Genomic DNA, 21,112 nt, shown 5'->3' with positions numbered 1-21,112 from the left:
AGGAGAACAGCAGGCTGACTAACAACCCTTGGGGCTGGTTTTCTCGGAATGTGGCCAGGGTGGGGTCCATTGCCTCATGGAAAAGAGGCCTCAGAGTTCTCATCGGCAGAGCTTCTGCAGGCATCTTAGCCATGGTCAGTTTCTTTGCAGTTTTTATGGTCCTTCACAGGAGTGTCCTTAACTGTTAACTCAGCCATCTTTTAGCTCCGTTTTCTTGTTAGGTCTCGGGGTGCCTGGCCACACAGGCATCTTCACCTCAGAACACCATACATATGCTTAGGGGTCAGCAGTTTCACAGTAAGCTGAGTAACCTGTCACAAGTGATTCCATTTTGAGACATTTAGAGTCACAAAACTTTATTATAAATCACAGTCCCACCCCGCAACCTCCAGGGAGGGAGGGGGCTGAAGGTTAAGCTGATCATCAATGGCCAATGTTAATTAATCTTGTCTACACAAGAAAGCTTTTGTAAAAATACAACAGGGACAAGGTTTGGGAGCTTGCAGATAGCCACACATATAGGGGCTTACGCATCCATGTGCCCAGAGGGTGGTGCGCCCCAACTCCATGGGGACAAAAGCTCCTGCATTCTGGACCCTTCCAGACTTTGCCCTATGTGTCTCTTCATCTGTCTGTGTATTTGTATCCTTTAAAACATCCTTTGAAGGCTGGGCACATTGGCTCACACCTGTAATCTCAGCACTTTGGGAGCTGAAGCAGGAGGATTGCTTGAGACCAGAAGTTGGAGACCAGCCTGGCAATGTAGTGAGACCCCATCTTAAAAAAAAAAAAATTGGCCAGGCACGGTGGCTCACACCTGTAATCCCACCCCTTTGGAAGGCCAAGGGGGGCGAATCACGAGGTCAAGAGATAGAGACCACCCTGACCAAGATGGTGAAACTCCGTCTCTACTAAAAATACAAAAATTAACTGGGCATCGTGGTGGGTGCCTGTAATCCCAGCTACTCAGGAGGCTGAGGCAGGAGAATCGCTTGAACCCAGAAGGGGAGGTTGCAATGAGCCAAGATGGCGCCACTGCACTCCAACCTGGTGACAGAGTGAGACTCCGTCTAAAAAAATAAAAGAAAGAAAAAAATTAGCTGGGCTCAGTGGTGCGAGCCTATGGTTCCAGCTACTTAGAAAGCTGAGGTGGGGGGAAAAAAATGAAAGCAAGCTGAGGTGGGAGGTTCCCTTGAGTCCAGGAGGTCAAGGCTGCAAGGAGCTGTGGTCACACCACTGTGGTCCAACCTGGATGACAGAAGAAGATTCTGTCTTAAAAAAAAAAAAAAATGTCCTTTATAATAAACTGGTAAAAGTGTTTCCCTGAGTTCTGGAAGCCACTCTAGCAAATGAATAGAACCCGAGGAGGGAGGGAGTTGTGGAAACCCTGATTTTTAGCCGGTGGGTCAAAAGTACAGGCAAAATAACCCAGGGCTTGCAATTGGCGTTGGAAGTCCAGCGGGGGTGGGGAGCAGTCTTGGGGAGTGAGTTCTCAACCCGTGGGATCTGATGCTGTCTCCAGGTAGTGTCAGAATTGAATTGAAGGAACCCGTGTGGTGTCCACTGCAGAACTGATGGCTTGCTTGGTATTTGGGAGTGAGGAGAAACATACACATTTGGTCACAGCAGTTTTCCATGTTGATTGTTGTGGTGTAAAAGAAGAAGTAAAACAGTTTTTTTCCTCTCAAGTCCCTTTGGGGGAAGAAGGGGAAGAATCTTCATAGGCTCTTCCTCTTAGAGACCAAGCCACTTCTTCAGGCAGTGGGCTCCAGATCTAAAAATTGCCTCGGTTCAAGAAACTGAGCAAGGAATCGTGGTGTTTTACTGGAGTGACCACCCTTAGCCTCCTGCCTCTCCACTGTCTGTTGTCATTGCTGTTGCTTTAGATGTTAAGCACGACCCATGCTGGCTGGCCCTTTATTTTGCTCCTTGGGATTCCCTGCTCCATTAACCACATCCACCAACACTGCAAACCATGCTCTTTTGGATGTCTCTCTACCTTGCCAGTTGTTATGGTAATGACAGTCTCCCGGCTTGTGGTGGCTAAATCTGCCACCTGGCTTTGTTTCAGGGGACGCACAGTCTCAGCTTTGGGACCTCTCTCCTACCATCTGTGTTACAAAAGAGCCACACCAATGTGCTCAGGAATGCCGGCACCCCTCTGACGGCCTTGGTAAAAGATGTATCCTGAGCCCTGTCATGGAAAACAATCCACTAGCGTGTCTTCTGACCTTATTAAAATACATCTACTCAACACTCTCCTCATCCTCCTTATTCCTTCCTCTGCTGTCTGCCAGGGCCACTCAGGCATCTCCGCTTTGCTTAGAATTGGGTATCATTTCTTCCAGGCTTCTAAGAGCCATCTCATAGCAAGTGTCTATTCCCTAGAGTACTTGCTGGGTGTTAAATACCATGTTCAAGAATCTACCCTCAGGTCAGTGAATTCTTGCTTACCCAGATTTACCTTCTGGCTCTAGTGATCAAGCACCTTCAAAATCCAACCCCAGGAGTATTCACCTGGGTCCAGCCTGTCCGTGCCAGCGGATTCTTGCCATTTTGTGTGTGTGTAATCTCTTTCCCCGCTTATCATGTTACCGGATAGAAGGTCCTAAATGTGGCCAGGCACAGTGGCCCATGCCCATAATCCCAGCACTTTGGGAGGCCGAGGTGGGTGGATCACCTGAAGTCAGGAGTTCGAGACTAGCCTGGCCAACACGGTGAAACCCCGTTTCCACTAAAATTACAAAAATTAGCTGGGCATGGTGTTGGACACCTGTAATCCCAGCTACTCGGGAGGCTGAGGCAGAAGAATGGCTTGAACCCGGGAGGCGAAGGTTGCAGTGAGCTAAGATCGTGCCATTGCACTCCAGCCTGAGCGGCAAGAATAAGACTCTATCTCAAAAAAAAAAAAAAGTCCTAAATGTGATGTCCAGGTTCTTGGCATATTGGACAAAGAACTGAACACGCCACGGAATGGGCACAGATTTATTGAAGACAATTCACAGAGTGGGAGCAGGCTCAAGCAAGCAGCTGCTGAAAAGCCCCCTCAGTTAGGGTTTGTATTCAGCTAGAAAGAACCCAGCATAACCCCTAGGAAACCCTTAGAGGCCTGCAATTGGCCACATCCCATGAAGGACTGGCCGGTGGCCAATCGGGGGCTGAAGTGGCTTGTTGTCAAAGAGACAAGGATGTGACCTATATGCTGCACCTGCAGCTCTCCTGCTCATGCACACTGACTGCACCTGCTGCTCCCCTGCCCGTGCGGACTGGCTGCACCCATTGTTTCCCTGCCCGTGCGGACTGGCTGCACTTGCTGAAACCCTGCTAACCCCAGCTTCCCTATTCTCCTGCCTCAATCAGGCCAAGCATGTGTTCAGTTGCATTTTAATCCTAGTTCTCAGCCTGGTAAGGAGGAGAGGAGGGGTCACCTCTTGCCTTGTGAGAGAGGCCTCAGTAGCATCTTCCAGAAAACTGACGTGCTAGCACCAAGTAGAGAAGGCTGGGCTACATCTGAAATCCCAGATGTTCTGGGCTTTTGCAGAGTCAAATATCACTGGTGGAATCCATCTCAGTGCCCCTGTGCTGTGGTTCAGGATCCCAGATTTCCCCACCAGGGCCCTGCGCTTTCTATACTGGACCTGCGTGCACCGGACACTCAGATCTCTTTGAAGCTCTGTAGACTTGCAATCTTTTTTTTTTTTTTTTGAGACAGGGTCTTGCCCTGTCACCCAGGCTACAGTGCAGTGGTGAGATCACTGCTCACTGCAGCCTTGACCTCCGGGGCTCAAGCTATCCTCCCATCCCAGCCTCCCGAATAGCTGGGACCATAGGTGAGCACGACCATGCCCAGCTAATTTTTTAACTTTTTGTAGAGACAGGAGTCTCTCTATGTTGCCACACTGGTCTCAAACTCCTGGGCTCAAGCAGTCCTCCCACCTCGGCCACCCAAAGTGCTGGTATTACAGGCATGAGCCATCAAGCCCAGCTTGCAATTAGATTTTTGACCGGCTGTTCAAAACCGAGTCTGTCTTGCCACTACGGAAGAGAATGCCTGTTATGTAAGCTACCTCTGGGCTCTCCTACTCTCATACTTGGTGATTCACTGCTTGTTAACAGCCCTCAGTCTCTGTTATTCCCCAAAGGGCTATCAACACAATTGGTAGGACAGCCCATTCTGCTACGGTAGGCATTGTTCTCCCGTATTGTTAAATGCTTGTGAAGTCACACCTGCCACAACATTCCCCTCCAACAGCATCTTTTCTCAGGTCACCACCAATGAAATCTTTAGCAACTGAGCTGCCACCCAGGGCCAGGGACTATCTGTGCCTACCTATCAACCAGGACAACATCCCCCCTCTGTCTGCTGGGTGATGGGTGAGCCAGTTCCAAATCCCCTTCTTACTGCCTCTTTTCTTGGGCCACTTTCAGCACCACTTATGTTAGTCTGGGACTTTTAAGAAAAAGATGCCAAGATGGGATTAACCATATCAGATTTTGTCAGGGGAAAAGTCTGTGGGAGAAAATGGTGAGGGAGCCAAGGTGCTGGAGAGTTTTTAGACCATGATGCCAGCTTGAACCTGCATGAAGGGGAAAGGGAAGGAGCACTGGGCAGAAGCATTTCTGTTGTGCAGTCTAAGGAAGGTCTGGCAGTTGAGAAGTCCTCAAGCCAAAGTCAGCTGTCAGATCAGCTCTGTGTGTCCTGGGAATGGTTTCACCTTAGTATCCCTGCACACTCAGTCCTTGTCTGGGAGCTGCCTGTGGAAGATGCTTGTGGCTTTGGGGCAAACGTGGCAATAGCTCTGTCTCTTTTTTTGAGATGGAGTCTCGCTCTGTCACCCAGGCTGGAGTGCAGTGGCACTATCTTGACTCACTGCAACCTCCGCCTCCCAGGTTCAAGCAATTCTCCTGCCTCAGCCTCTTGAGTAGCTGGGATTACAGGTGTGCACCACCATGCCTGGCTAATTTTTTTTAATTTTATTATTTTTTTTTTGAGATGGAGTCTCGCTGTGTTATCAGACTGGAATGCAGTGGTGCGATCTCAGCTCACTGCAACCTCCGCCTCCCGGGTTCAAGAGATTCTCCTGCCTCAGCCTCCCAAGTAACTGGGACTACAGGTGCACACCACCACACTTGGATAATTTTTGTATTTTTAGTAGTGATGGGGTTTCACCATGTTGGCCAGGCTGGTCTTGAACTCCTGACTTCGTGACCTGCCCACCTCGGCCTCCCAAAGTGCTGGGATTACAGGTGTGAGCCACCATGGCTGGCCAGTAATAGCTTTCAAAGCACAGCAGCTGGGGCCTTTGGCCAATGACACATCCTGTAGTTGGAGGTCTGTATGGCACATTCTCACAGCCACCACAGGCTGAAACACGCACTCCCCTGTGCTGCCTCCATCTGCCCATCATGAAACATACAGGACAGTTGGGAAGCAGAAAAGAGACAAGATCCTTTCCATTAGGGATTGAGTGTATGATGAAAATGAGCAGGGTAGGAAGACAAGAGTGACCAGGCACGCGGGGTGGGTCTACTTTAGGTAGGGAAACCCCAGAAACCTCTCTGTGTTGTCCCCTGAATGAAAAGGAGTGAGATATAATATCTGGAGAAGTTAATGTCGAGGACCAGAAGCAAGTTAGCGTGGCTTGCCTGTGGTGAGTCAAGGGGAGGGAAGCAGGACCTGTGAGGAGGGAGGAATATGGGGACCAGACAGGCAGGTCTCTGAAGGCCAAAGTAGGAGGCCATCAAAAGGGGTTTTACCAGAAGGGCAATGTGATCTGACCTATGTTTCAATGAATGGACTCAGTGAGCCAGAAGAGAGGACTGTTAGCCTCCTGTAGCCTGGGAGAGAGGCTTTGACTACAGCAGTAGTGGTAGAGATAGTAAGAAGTGATTGGTACGGCTGGGCATGGTGGCTCACGCCTGTAATCCCAGCACTTTGGGAGGCCGAGGCGGGTAGATCAAGAGGTCGGGAGATCGAGACCATCCTGGCTAACACGACGAAACCCTGTCTCTACTAAAAATACAAAAAATTAGCTGGGCGTGATGGCACATGCCTGTAATCCTAGCTACTCGGGAGGCTGACGCAGGAGAATTGCTTGAACCAGGGAGGTGGAGGTTGCAGTGAGCCAAGATCATGCCACCGCACTCCAGCCTGGGTGACAGAGTGAAACTCCATTTCAAAAAAAAAAAAAAAAAAAAAGAAGTGATTGGATTCTGGTCTGGATATATTTTAAAGGCAACACTGACAAGACTTGCTGATGGACTGTGTACAGAAGGTGAGGGAGGGCCGGGCGCGGTGGCTCAAGCCTGTAATCCCAGCACTTTGGGAGGCCGAGACGGGCGGATCACGAGGTCAGGAGATCGAGACCATCCTGGCTAACACGGTGAAACCCCGTCTCTACTAAAAATACAAAAAACTAGCCGGGCGAGGTGGCAGGTGCCTGTAGTCCCAGCTACTCGGGAGGCTGAGGCAGGAGAATGGCGTGAGCCCGGGAGGCGGAGCTTGCAGTGAGCTGAGATCCGGCCACTGCACTCCAGCCTGGGTGACAGAGCGAGACTCCGTCTCAAAAAAAAAAAAAAAAAAAAAAAAAAAAAAAAAAAAAAAAAGAAGGTGAGGGAAAGAGAAGGATCAAGGATACCTGCAAAGTTTTTGAAATCAAAACTAGAGGCTTGCCTAGCACAGTGGCTCACACCTTTAATCCCAGCTACTTGGGGAGTCAGGAAGATCTCCGGAGACCAGCAGCTGGAGACCAACCTGGGCAATATAGCAAGACCTCGTCTCTAATAAAATGAGGGGAAAAGTAGCCAGGCTTGGTGGCAAGTGCATGTAATCCCCGCTATTCGGGAAGGCTGAGGCAGGAGGATCACTTGAGCCCAGAAATTCCAGGCTTCAAAGAACTACGATGACACCACTGCATACCACTCCAGTCTGGGTGACAGACGGAAGACTGTCACTAAAAAACAAAGCAATAGGCTAGGCGTGGGGACTCACAACTGTAATCCCAGCACTTTGGGAGGTCGAGGCGGGCAGCCTGTTCGAGACCAGCCTGGCTAACATAGTGAAACCCCATCTCTACTAAAAATACAAAAAATTAGCCAGGCATGGTGGCCCGCGCCTGTAGTCCTAGCTACTCAGGAGGCTGAGGCAGGAGAATTGTTTGAACCCGGGTGACAGAGGTTGCAGAGAGCCAAGATAGCATCACTGCACTCCAGCCTGGATGACAGAGCAAGACTCCATCTCAAAAAAAAAAAAAAAAAAAAAAATATATATATATATATATATAACAAAGAAACAAAAAATCACAAGAGGCTTTGATATGGGAGGAAGGAGCTGATTTGAGGGTTGGCGGGTGAAAGGTGGAGATTCATACTTTGTTTTCAGTTGGTTAGGTTTGAGATCTGTCTGCTCCACTTCTATGTAGGTCACAGAGGGAGAAGATTTTGAGAAAAAGTGTCTAAGGAGAGAATTAGGGGGAAAACTTATGTTTTGTTTCCCCCAAAGCATGTGTAGTTTTATGTATCAACATGACTAGGCTGTCACATGCAGTTATTTAATCAAACACTATTTGAGGTGTTGCTATGAAAATACTTTGTAGAAGCTGGGCATGGTGGCTCACGCCTGAAATCCCAGCACTTTGGGAGGCCGAGGTGTGCAGATCACCTGAGGTCAGGAGTTCAACACCACCATGGCCAACAGGGCGAAACCCCATCTCTACTAAAAAACACAAAAATTAGCCGAGCATGGTGGCATGCACCTGGAATCCCAGCTACTCAGGAGGCTGAGGCAGGAGAATTGCTTGAACTTGTGAGGCGGAGGTTGCAGTGAGCTGAGATTGTGCCACTGGACTCCAGCCTGGACAACAGAACGAGACTCCATCTCAAATTATATATATATATATATATATATATGTGTGTGTGTGTTTTGTAGATGTTGTTAATATCTACAGTCGGTTGGCTTTAAGTAAAGGAGACTCTCCTTGATAAGGTGAATGGGCCTTGTCAAAATAAGTGAAGCCCTTAGAGCAAAACCGGAGGGTTTACAGAGAAAAGGTGATTCTACCTCAAGACTGCAATATTAATTCCTGCTTGAGATTCCAGACCTAATCACACACACACACGCGCGCGCACACACACACACACACATATATCTCCTATTGGTTCTGCTTCTCTGGAGAACCCTGAGTGCTACAGCCTATATTTAAGGAATCGGAGGAAAGCAGAAGAGCCAAGAAAGATGACAGCAGAGGAGGGCTGCACAGTACGAAGTGGAGACTTTGGAGTGTGATGGATCAGAGGTAATGGATAAGAGTTTCAAGAAAGTATTTATTTATTTATTTATTGAGACAGAGTCTTGCTCTGTCGCCCAGGCTGGAGTGCAGTGGTGCTATCTTGGCTCATTGCAACCTCTGTCTCCCGGGTTCACACGATTCTCCTGCCTCATACTCCTGAGTAGCCAGGACTACAAGCGTGTGCCACCATGCCAGGCTAATTTTTGTATTTTCAGTAGAGACAGGGTTTCGCCATGTTGTCCAGGCTGGTCTCAAACTCCTGACCTCAAGTGATCTGCCTGCCTAAGCCTCCCAAAGTGCTGAGATTATAGGTGTGAGCCACCACACCCAGTTGAGTTTCAAGGAAATCTTGATGAACAGTTTCAAATCATAAGTCAAACAAGATGGAAAGTCTGGTCTTAAAAAAATTCTGTATTCTGGCTAGGTGTGGTGTGGTTCACGGCTGTGATCTCAGTGGTTTGGGAGGCCAAAGTGAGTGAATTGCTTGAGGACAGGAATTTAAGACCAGCCTGGGCAACATAGCAAGACCCTGTCCCTACAAGAAGAAAGCTGGGTGTGGTGGGGCATGCCTGTAGTTCCGACTACTTGGGAGGCTGAGATGGGAGGATCACTTGAGCCCAAGAGTTCAAGGTTACAGTAAGCCATAAGCATGCCACTTTACTCCAGCCTGGGCAACAGGGCCACACCCCATCTTAAAACAAAATTCTGTATTCAAATATCTGCATATCATCTGGATATCTATTATTTACAACTCACCTATTTCTGGAAGAAAATTGGAGGTAATGTCTTTTTTTTTTTTTTGAGATGGAGTCTTGCTCTGTCACCTAGGCTGGAGTGCAGTGGCTCAATCTTGGCTCACTGCAACCTCCACCTTCCAAGTTTAAGTTATTCTCCCGCCTCAGCGTTCCAAGCAGCTGAGATTATAGGTGCCCGCCACCATGCCTGGCTAATTTTTATATTTTTAGTAGAGACAGGGTCTCAACCATGTTGGCCAAGATGGTCTTGAACTCCTGACCTCAAATGATCCGCCGTCCTCGGCCTCCCAAAGTGCTGGGGTTACAGGCGTGAGCCACTCTGCCCAGCTGGTAATGTCTTTTAAAACTGTCCAATTAAAAGTGTCCATCCAGTAGCGAGTGAAGCTACAGAGGCATATCAATATAAAACAAGCTTACTGGCCGGGCGCGGTGGCTCAAGCCTGTAATCCCAGCACTTTGGGAGGCCGAGACGGGCGGATCACGAGGTCAGGAGATCGAGACCAGCCTGGCTAACACGGTGAAACCCCGTCTCTACTAAAAAAATACAAAAAACTAGCTGGGCCAGGTAGCGGGCGCCTGTAGTCCCAGCTACTTGGGAGGCTGAGGCAGGAGAATGGCATAAACCCGGAAGGCGGAGCTTGCAGTGAGCTGAGATCCGGCCACTGCACTCCAGCCTGGGCGACAGAGCGAGACTCCGTCTCAAAAAAAAAAAAAAAAAAAAAAAAAACAAGCTTACTGTCAGAGCTGTCTTAACAGGAAGTGTGGGTAGGGACTCCTGGCAGGTGCTGAGAATAGATGGAGGCCAGGAGATCCTGCTGCCTTGAAAGATTCCTCTTGCAAATCTTGTGCTCAGGCCTAAAACTTCATACATAAAGCTTTATGCCTTTGTTTTGTTGTTGATGTTGTTTGAGACAGAGTCTCACTCTGTCACCCAGACTGGAGTGCAGTGGCGCCATCTCAACTCACTGTAACCTCCGCCTCCTGGGTTCAAGCAATTCTCATGCCCCGCCCCCCCCACCCCGAGTAGCTGGGACTACAGGCGCGTGTCACCATGCCCAGCCAATTTTTGCATTTTTAGTAGAGATGGGGTTTTGCCATATTGGCCAGGCTGGTCTCGGACTCCTAGCCTCAAATGATCTGCCTGCATTGGCCTCCCAAAGTGCTGGGAGTACAGGTATGAGCCATGGCACCCAGCTGAATGCCTTTGGATTAAGGTAATATCTTTTGACAAAATACATGTGGCTTTGGGAGAGATAAAAGACAACTCCACAATGGGTTACTAACACATGATAATGAGCCAGGAGTGGTGCTTCATGCTTGTAATCCCAGCACTTTAGGAGGCAGAGGTGAGTGGATCACTTGAGCCCAGAAATTTAGACCAGCTGGGGCAACATAGCAAGACCCCATATCTATAGGAAAAAAAATAAAAATTAGTTGGGTGTGATAGCATGCACATGTAGTCCCAGCTACCTTCGAGGCTGAAGTGGGAGGGTCACCGGAGCCTGGGAAGTTGAAGCTACAGTAAGCCATGATCACACCACCGCATTCCAGCATGGGTGACAGATGAAGACCCTGTCTCAAAAAAAAAAAAAAAAAAAATGACTGAGTGCAGTGGCTCATGCCTGTAATCCCAGCACGCTGGGAGGCTGAGGAGGGCGGATCACCTGAGGTCAGGAGTTTGAAACTACCTTGGCCAATATGGAAAAACCCCGTCTCCACTAAGAATACAAAATTAGCCGGGCGTGGTGGTGCATGTGCAATCCCAGCTACTCGGGAAGGTGAGGCAGGAGAATTGCTTGAACCCAGGAGACAGAGGTTGCAGTGAGCTGAGACAGTGCCATTGCACTCCAGTCGGGGTGACAGAGCGAGACTCCGTTAAAAAAAAAATGGTATCGAGTGAGTGAATAAAATTGCAGGGATCAGCTGAAGCATGTTGGGGTGGGGTGGTGGGGCTGGTGGAGATATGAGGAAGTTAGAATACATGAGCACTTAAGAAGAAAGTTTGCCAGGACAGCATGAGGGAATATCTGGAAAGCGAAAGAGATTTTAGAATTTTGACAACAGAATTTATTTCACAAATTTATCCATACTCAATCTTGGTCTTAATATAAAACTAGTTTAAGTTAAAAACAAAATAAAACATCTTTTTTCTTTTCTTTTTTTTTTTTTGAGACAGAGTTTCGCTCTGTTGCCCAGGCTGGAGGGCAGTGCTGCCATCGTGGCTCACTGCAACCTCTGCCTTCCAGGTTCAAATGATTCTCCTGCCTCAGCCTTCCAAATAGCTGGGATTACAGGTGCCCGCCACCATGTCTGGCTAATTTTTATATTTTTAGTAGAGACGGGGTTTCACAATATTGGCCAGGCTGGTCTCAAACTCCTGACCTCAGGTGATCCAACGGCCTCAGCCTCCCAAAGTGCTGGGATTACAGGTGTAAGCCATGGTGCCCGGCCTAAACCTCTCTTCCTCATGCCTGCCAACACTTGACCAAAATTGGCATCTCTTGGAGGCACTAAGGTGGGGTGAAGGGACTTCTTGATGAGGGAGGGGTCGGAGTATTATAAAATGAAACTCTTTTTTCATTGGCAGAGATTCTTCTTCCATCCCTTTTTATCATTTATACTTCTCTTACTTAGTGGGCAGAGGGAAACCTCACAGCAAATCATCCTAGAGAACCAAGTCCCGGGCCAGGAAGGAGTGGCTCATGTATTTGTGTCCTCAGACCTTCCTGGCCTTCAAGCTTAGAGCCCCAAACAGGAGTCCAGAGGAAGATCTAGGACCTTACAAAGTAAGAAAGTGTGAGAAGAACAAAGGTGGGGGAGATTGGGTAGGGGCTGGAGCCATCCTGGGTCCTCGCTTTTAGGAAGGTGAAGCCATGACGTCAGTGCTGTAGACAAATGGGTCAACACCAGCCCCTGTGGTCGATGGACCTTCATCACCAGGGTCGGGAGGCTGTGCTCCTGAGGAGGTGCTACACCTGGGGTAGGTTTGGAAGCAGGCTGGAAAGGGCCTTGCTCTCATCGTCCATTGTATATGTTCCTATTAATCCACTTCTCTTAGTATGTATACTAGAATTTATTTACCCAAGTTCTCTTCAAAAAGTAAACCACTAATTCCACAATGTACACCTTGATGGTAGGCACCTGGGGTAGGCAGCACCCACAATGCCTCCAGGAGTTCCTCCCTTTCCTGGCGCTATGGTTTGCAGGTGTCCCCCAAACCATATGTTGGAAACTTAATGTACAATTCAAAAGTGTGATGCGACACTAATCTATGATGTGACAGTGTTGAGGAGCAGAACTTTTCAGAGGCAATGAGGTCATAATGGCTCTTCCCTCATGGATGGACTAATGCTATTATTACAAGTGTGGGCCCCTCTTGCTCTCTCTTCTGTGTCCTTGCACCATGTGATGCCTTAACCATCTTACAATGCAGCAAGAAGACGCACATCAGATTCGGCCCTTGCATCTTGGACTTCCCAGCCTCCAGAACCATGACCAAATCAACTTCTATTGCTTGTAAGTTATCCCAAAATCTGTGGTATTCTGTGATAACAGCACAAAATGGAGTAAGAAATCTGGTATTCAAGCCCTTGTGTAGTCCCCTTCCAAAGCGTACCAGGGATGTTCTGTGTGAACCATAAAAAAACAGAGAAGTGATAGTATGTTTCTTCTGTGATTAGGTTATAAAGGATATGACAGGTTTCATCTTGGTCAGTCTCTCTCTCTTTTTTTTTTTTTTTTTTGAGACAGAGTCTTGCTCTGTCGCCCACGCTGGAGTGCAGTGGCACGATCTCGGCCCACTGCAACCTCCACCTCCCGGGTTCAAGCGATTCTTCTGCCTCAGGCTCCCCAGTAGCTGGGACTACAAGGGCGCACCACCATGCCTGGCTACTTTGTATTTTTAGTAGAGACAGAGTTTCACCATATTGGCCAGGCTGGTCACAAACTCCTGACCTCGTGACCTGCCCGCCTTGGCCTCGCAAAGTGCTGGGATTACAAGCGTGAGCCACCGCGCCCGGCCCTCTCTCTCTTTCTCTCTGATCACTATAGGTAACTAATATAGGACCTCTTACTCATCTCGGCTCCTATAAGAGTATCTGACATTTAGCAAATTCTTAATCAATGGTGATCAAATGAATGAATGAACAAATGTGGCTACACTTAAGTAAACTAGCAATGCAGTCAGTCTAAGCTAAGAGTTGAGACATTTCATATGTAACTTTAATGTGGTTTATCTTCTCAAGAATTCCTACCAAGTGATAATGTGGCAATGGAGAATAGAATAAACTATAGGAAGATGATTTAACTTATTGATCTGAGCAAAAATCTAAGATGATTGTAAACAAAATTTTATACAGCAAAAAATGAATCATAAAAAATAAATGACATGCACAAATCTCCAAAGTAAGTTTTTATTACAAAAACTTTTAATACAATTCAATGTTTTATTAAGATTAAAGTCAGGACCTTGACAACCTACTGAGTTGTAAGGAAACACATGAGGAAAGTCAACATGGTCTCTAGGCTGACTTGAATTATTCCTTGACTAAGAATTCTAGGGTTATGTGGACTTTTCTGTTATCCTGACTTAACTCCTTTCTTTAGCAGCAAAAAAAACAGCAGGAATAAAATTCTTGGCAGACTGCTCTACAGAATAAAGTGAACAGAAAATATAGATATGAAGTGCAGAAGCAGCAACTTACCACAAGAGGGGGCTATACACTCAAAAAAGAATACTTGGTTAGCGAAGTTTCTCTATTATCGGAAAAAATTAAAAATACTTTGAGAAGTTTATTCCATGCCTTCATCTTTACAGCCCAGCTAAACAATCCCACAAAAATAAGAAACTAATGTTTTACAAAGCCCCTCAGTCTCCTTCAAGAGAGTGGAGGATTTATTAAGGATAGGCTATTTTGTTGTCTGCAAAGCTCTCCTTTCATCTACCCTAATGCCTCAAGATGCAAAGCTCTACTTTCATCTACCCTAAAGTCTCAAGATGCTGGATAAAGCCGTTTCCCGGTAAGGTGAGCATATGGTTGCAGGCAGGTGTGAGCCTTCAGGCAGAGTGTGGTGTCATTGTTTTTGTAGGCAACTTGGTGTATTGAGAAGACCAAAGACCTTGGTGTCAGACCAACGTGAGTTCAAGCTCTGGCTCTGCCATCAGTCAGGCAGGTGACATTTAAGTGATTTAGTTCCCTTAAGTCTCAGTTTACTCATTCACCTATAAGTTGTGAGAATGAAATGAGATGTACGTAAAGTGCGTAGCCTAGAGTCTGGCGCTTATGTTAACAATTAAGGGCCATTATTATTGTCTCTTGCTTATTATTTAGTTCTATCATCTGTAGCCACCTAATTCTTAGTCTAGCAATTGTGGAGCAGGAGTCATCAAGATAAAAAATATAAGCTGATTTGTTCTTTTTGTTGGTTTTATTAAAAAACCTTAGATAGGCCGGGCGCGGTGGCTCAAGCCTGTAATCCCAGCACGTTGGGAGGCCGAGACGGGCGGATCACAAGGTCAGGAGATCGAGACCATCCTGGCGAACACAGTGAAACCCCGTCTCTACTAAAAATACAAAAAACTAGCCGGGCGAGGTGGCAGGCGCCTGTTGTCCCAGCTACTTGGGAGGCTGAGGCAGGAGAATGGCGGGAACCCGGGAGGCGGAGCTTGCAGTGAGCTGAGATCCGGCCACTGCACTCCAGCCTGGGCGACAGAGCAAGACTCCGCCTCAAAAAAAAAAAAAAAAAAAAAAAAAAAAAAAAAAAAAAAAAACCTTAGATAACCTGAGATATGTTGTTCTTTTTGATGATTTAAAAAAAAAAAAAAAATTTAAGGCCGGGCACGATGGCTCATGCCTATAATCCTAGCACTTTGGGAGCTGAGGTGGGTGGACCACCTGAGGTCAGGAGTTCAAGACCAGCCTGGCCAACATGGTGAAACCCCATCTCTACTAAAAACACAAAAATTAGCCAGGCGTGGTGGGGTGTGTCTGTAGTCCCAGCTACTCGGGAAGCTGAAGCAGCTTGAACCTGGGAGGCAGAGGTTGCCGTGAGCCAAGATTGCACCATTGTACTCCGGCCTGGGTGACAAGAGTGAAACTCCGTCTCAAAAAACAAAAACAAAAAATGTAAAGTGGAAAAAGAAAGATAAGTGCTACACCAGGAATATGTATGTTACATGAAACCATAAAACACAGATAGTAAAAGCACTCAAAGTCCATTTGATAAACAAAGCAAGGGCATTTCTTTTAAGATTAAGGGTAAAATAAAATCTTCGATGCAAACACAGGTAGTATTAGTTACAACTGACCCTTGGTTTATAATTTGAAGGCTTATTCTACTTTACATGTATTATGCTAATTCAACATACCTCAAATGTTGACTTTGAGTGGTTAAAATATTCGAAAAGAAACTAGAAAAATAAACAGCTTACTATATCTTTCATAAAATAAACAAAAGGTATATAGAAATTGATATGCTGCCTGAACTTAAATCACACATGACTCACTTGGTTTGAGTAGAAGATGGTGGTTTACATTGTGTGAAGGACCCACACTCTAAGGGAACTTCCCAACATCCATCCTGGAAGTGATGAAAGAATTCTCTAAATTCCATTATTTTCATTTCCCCCGGGCAACAATTAGATTCTCTGGTATCCAGATGATTGACACCTTAGGCGGATTTTATAGACACCCATACCCACAAGGCAGAGACCAACCACGATGGCCCCAATCACAGGAAGCACAATTGTGTAGTCAGACGAGCACTCATCCACTAAGAGAGAAAACAAATACAATACAGTGGGTAAGGTTTGGTGATGCAGTCCAGAAAGTAGGCTAGAGGGGAAAGAAGATGAGCTTTGGCATCAAACAAAGCTTGACTTTTAACTCCACCATTAACTAGCTTTGTGACCTTGGACAGGTAATTTACCTTTGCAATTTCCTAATTTATAAAGTCAGCAAATAATATGTAAGACTGTTAGAAGATTAAATAACCATATTTTCTCAGTAGTTAACATTCAATAATCATAATCCTCATTTCCTGATCTGAGTAAGAAGTCACTCCAGGCATACTGCCTGCTAAGTGGGATATGCTTACAAAAAAGAGACCAACTGGGCGTGGTGGCTCACGCCTGTAATCCCAGCACTTTGGGAGGCCGAGGCGGGCAGATCACCTGAGGTCAGGAGTTCGAGACCAGTCTGACCAACATGGAGAAATCCCATCTCTACTAAGAATACAAAATTAGCCGGACACGTGACACATGTGTAATCCCAGCTACTCGGGAGGCTGAGGCAGGAGAATCGCTTGAGCCCGGGAGGCAGAGGTTGTGGTGAGCCGAGATCACACCATCGCACTCCAGCCTGGACAACAAGAGTCAAACTCCATCTTAAAAAACAAAAACAAAAACAAAAAAACAAAAAGAAAACAAATACCATTTGGTGACCAGTGACCAGATTACAGATGATCTCGTGAGAAATGTGATTTTTATCCACTTTATAGAACAATTTTGTCAGTCCTAAGGTTTTATTGTATTACTTTTAGCTAATATTAGAAAACAGACCAAATTATTTATGAGAGCTTAAAAGTGAGAGGTTACAAACTTATCAAAACTGTTTTTTCTTTATGCCATTAGAAAGCGCTTACTCAATTCATCTAAATGTAATTGATTGAGTCAGAGACTAATAAATCTCAACTGAGGAAAGATGGAGGGGTCTCGGGAAAAGGGGAAAGTTGATAGAATAATGAAGAGACTGGGAGAAAACGGCAAATAAATGAAGAACCATGTCTTAGTCATAGATAGCTAAAAAGATACATGTGTGGGGTCGTTGTATGAACCAACACTGAAATTATGTCCTGAACCAAGGATCGCCATCAACGCAATTCAGTGTACCTGAGATCCGAGAAAAAAAGGATCAGAAGAGGTCAGAGAAGACAGAGTGGCAATCAGAGATTCCAGGAAAAAGAAAATTTGGACAGGAAAGAAACTGTGCTTGTAGTACACTATTTGGCTTGACAGCACGCAATATTTATAAAACTATAATAATGCATGCCTTAATACCTTACTGATTTAACCAAAAATAGTTGTGTAACCACAAATCTTTATATGCCATAGCAGGAAGTCTAAAATGGATGAATTAGGAACTATCATGATAAACTTTTTACTTTTTAGAGTTATGGAGACACCAATCAGAAGAAATTGTTAAAATTAGTTAAATGTATTTTGTATCTTGGGGCAGGGAGGCAGGGGGACAGAGATATGTTGCTTTCCATGATAAGACCTTTTGGAGTACGTGAAACTTTGTTACTTATATATGCTTCTCTTTTTTTGCAGCCTGGAACTCCTGACTTCAAGCCATCCTCCCACCCTGTCCTCCTGAGTAGCTGGGACTAGGGGTGTGTGCCACCATGCCGGGTTAATTTTTTATTTTTTAGAGATGGGGTCTTGCTATGTGGCCCAGGCTGGTTTCAAACTCCTGGGCTCACACAGTCTTTGACTTCCCAAAGTGCTGGGATTACAGGCGTCAGCCACCATACCTGGCCTGTATTTCTTAAATAAAAAAAGAACTTTGACAAGTTTTAAGGAATTAAAATGAGTAGGAAAAAATACAAAAAGTTAAAACAAAAGGTAAAGCACGCAACTGTTGACCCAATAATTCCATCTCTAGGAAATTATCCCAAAGATATATTCGCACAACTATGCAAAGATATATTACAGCACTGCTCATTTTATGAGAGACAATTTAAATATACGTAAAAACTAAACTAGTATTCGGACAATAGAAAATAATATGGCCATGAAAAAGAACGTGGTAGGTCTCAGTGTTCTGTAACAGAAGTTCCCTAAGATCCGTGAAGCATGGTGTGAACCCAAACCCGTGTGCTGTGGGTCCGGTGTGCAAAGATACACCAAAAACTGGGAGGAGGACTGGGAGGGAAGTGGAGGGCAACTCTTACTGTCTATACAGTTTTGTTAAATGATTAAATTATTTAACATTGTTTAAACATTTCTAAAATGCAAAAGAGTACACAAAGAAAAGTAGTGACTGGTCCAGTCACCACATTCTTCTATTTGAATCAATCACTATAAACCTTTTTGGGCATGTGGTTCCTCTGTGAATATGTGTGTGTGTGTGTGTACATGTGCAAACTCACGTGCATGCTTAAAGCAAAATCACTCTATTTTAAATAGTCTATGCTCATTATAAATAACTAAAATAGTAGAGAAAATCACAAACAAAAAAGTAAAACCAATTATCCCAGGGCCATCCACCCAGAAATGTCATTGCTAACATGGAGAAACATTATTTCAGGCATCTTTCTTTAGAACTACAAGGATAGATAGGTTAGAAAAATAAATAGAAATACTTTTATTAAGATAGGATCATACAAGTACTATTTTATTACATTTGTTCATTTCAATTTTACTTGCATTTAATAGAAGAAAAAAACTTAAACTGAAGGAATTATCACACACCAATGTTTGTCATGGGAAATATTGGTTCATAAGGGGCCCCTTTAAAGTTGTAGAAAGAGATTCTGAAGTATGCATTAAACAATTATAAAAGACATTAAGAGGTTATGAAGTAAATTGGACTTGTGTTTGCTAAACCTTGTTTCCAGCTTAAACATTATCTATTGACACTGTTTTGAACGACTAGCACTAACAGATTCCCTTGCATCTCCCCTCTCTTCAACTCCAAAAAAAATTTTTTTTTTTGAGACATGGTCTTGCTCTGTTGCCCAGGCGGGGGTGTAGTGGTATAATCATAGCTCACTGAAGCCTCAGACTCCTGAGGTCAGCCATCCTCCTACCTCAGCTTCTCAAGTAACTAGTAGTACAGGCAAATGCCACCCCACTCAGCTACTTTTTAAATTTTTTGGAGAGATGGGGTCTTACTATGTTGCCCAGGCTGGTCTTGAACTCCTGGCCTCAAGGGATCCTTCAACCTCAGCCTCCCAAAATTTCAGGCGTGAGACACTGTGCCCAGACAACTCCAAATTTTGAATAGTTATGTTACTGTTTTTAACATTGTCTAGGTTTTTTTGTTTCATTTTGTTTTTTTTTACAAAGTAAACTGATTTTATTGTGAAATTCTCATAGACGGAAAATTAAATCAAATATTTATTCTGTCCATTTCATTTTACAATAACCTTATCACTTATTTTTGTACCATGCATTTCAATTGCCTGCTAAGTAAAAAATGTTTTTAAAACTATTAATTTTTGAAGTTTTTAGCTTAAATTTTATCATCAAGAAGCCCACAATAAAATATGTTGCCAGCAGCCACCCACCAAGCCCCTGTGTGAAGAATGTTTTGGTTGCTGTTTCAACTTAAGGAAACAATCTTTGACCTTGATCCATTGTATAGGTTTATGACACTTCAATTCTATTTGATAACTATCATTCCTGTAATCTTTAAAAATGTTTTCTGACTGGCTGCGTGCGGGCTCACGCTTGTAATCCCAGCACTTTGGGAGGCCGAGGTGGGCGGATCATGAGGTCAGGAAATCGAGACCATTCTGGCTAACATGGTGAAACCCCGTCTCTACTAAAAATACGAAATAAATAAATAAATAAATAAATAATAACCAGGCGTGGTGGCAGGCACCTGTAGTCCCAGCTACTCGGGAGGCTGAGGCAGGAAAATGGCGTGAACCCGGGAGGCAGAGTTTGCAGTGAGCCGAGATTGCACCACTGCACTCCAGCCTGGGCGACAGAGTGAGACTCCGTCTCAAAAAAAAAAAAAAAAAAAAAATGTGTTCTGGCTATTTAACACATTCATATGATTTAAAAAGTCAAAATAATACAAGATGCTGTACATTGAGAAGTTTCACTTCCACCCTTGCCCCTTCTTCTTAGTTCTTCCTGTCTCCATTAGATAATTATTTTCCTTAGTTCTTGTTTATATTTCTGATGTTTCTTTGTGCAGATAGGACAATAATGAATATACTATTATGCACTATACTTTTTTGATATAATATATTTTGGAACTCTTTCCTTAAACATACATAGCATCCTCATTCTTCTTGTAGCTGTTTAAGGATTCCATTGTGGGATGAATCAGTTTTAAAATCTGGCCCCTACTGATGGACCCTTGGCTTGTTTTCATTTTTTGCTATTACAAATAATGTTGTAATGAATAACCATGTACAAATATCATTTCATATATGGGAAGGTGTGTTTGTATTCCCAGACCCATAACTGTTTAGTACGTTTTATATATAAATGGATCCGCTATTCACCAGCGTCAGTCTTTTTTTTCCATTTATTTTATTTGTTGATTTAGAGACAGGGTCTCACTCTGTCACCCAGGCTGGAGTGCAGTGGCGATCGCAGCTCACTGCAGCCTGGACCTCCCAGGCTCAAGTCATCCTCCCATCTCAGCCTTCCAAGTAGTTTGGGACTACAGTCATGAACCACCATGCCCTGCTAATTTTTGTATTTTTTGTAGAGATGGGGTTTTGCTATGTTGCCCAGGCTGGTCTTAAACTCCTTGGCTCAAGCAATCCTCCTGCCTCAGTCTCCCAAAGAGTTGGGATTACAGGTATGAGCCACTACGCCAGGCCTACTGTGACTTTTCTATTCCTAAAGGCTGCTTATTTCCTTGTTTATATTGTGACTCATTTCCTCTCTCAGTGAATTTCATTGTCAAGCAATATTTTTTAGAAGGGCTTTACTTGTGCTGTATCCTTTGAATTATTTCATAGTTAAGAATATCTGCCTGGCGACAGAGCAAGACTGTCTCAAAACAAACAAACAAATAAACAAACAAAAGAATATCTGCCTATTGTCTTTATACTTGATATTTTTGGGTCATACTTTTTTTTCTTAGATCATTGTAGAAATTATTTGCTGGCTTTAAATGTTGTTGTGAAGAAATTGGAGGTCAACTTTAACTTTCCCTGTTTACAGGTGATTTTATTTTATTTTCCATAAAGGCCTAAAGACTTCTTTATGTTTGAAGTTTTATAGCTTGTTCCTGATATGTCCCAGTGTTAAACTTTTGGTATCAATTCTTTTTTGGGACATGCTCTTTTAATCCCAACTTCAATAATTTATCTCAAGGAAAT

General features: G+C 44.7%; 1 protein-coding gene across 2 annotated transcripts in view; it reads right to left on the bottom strand.

Moving 5' to 3' along the window:
• Positions 1-230: 230 nt before the first annotated feature.
• LAMP3 (lysosomal associated membrane protein 3) overlaps positions 231-21,112 on the bottom strand; it is a 54,605-nt gene continuing 33,723 nt past the window's right edge. The window contains exon 6 of one of the 2 annotated variants that reach the window (XM_010366225.2): positions 231-311. In XM_010366225.2, the coding sequence (XP_010364527.1) occupies positions 277-311 (35 nt within the window). In that variant the 3' untranslated portion in view covers positions 231-276. Of the gene's footprint in view, positions 312-15,381; positions 15,815-21,112 lie in introns of those variants that run through there. The other variant, XM_010366224.2, reaches the window with a different exon arrangement.

The sequence above is a fragment of the Rhinopithecus roxellana genome, chromosome 1 (genome assembly GCF_007565055.1).
Source record: "Rhinopithecus roxellana isolate Shanxi Qingling chromosome 1, ASM756505v1, whole genome shotgun sequence".
NCBI lineage: Eukaryota > Metazoa > Chordata > Mammalia > Primates > Cercopithecidae > Rhinopithecus > Rhinopithecus roxellana.
The sequence above is the reverse complement of the archived record's forward strand: the minus strand, read 5'-3'. Positions and strand labels throughout refer to the sequence as shown.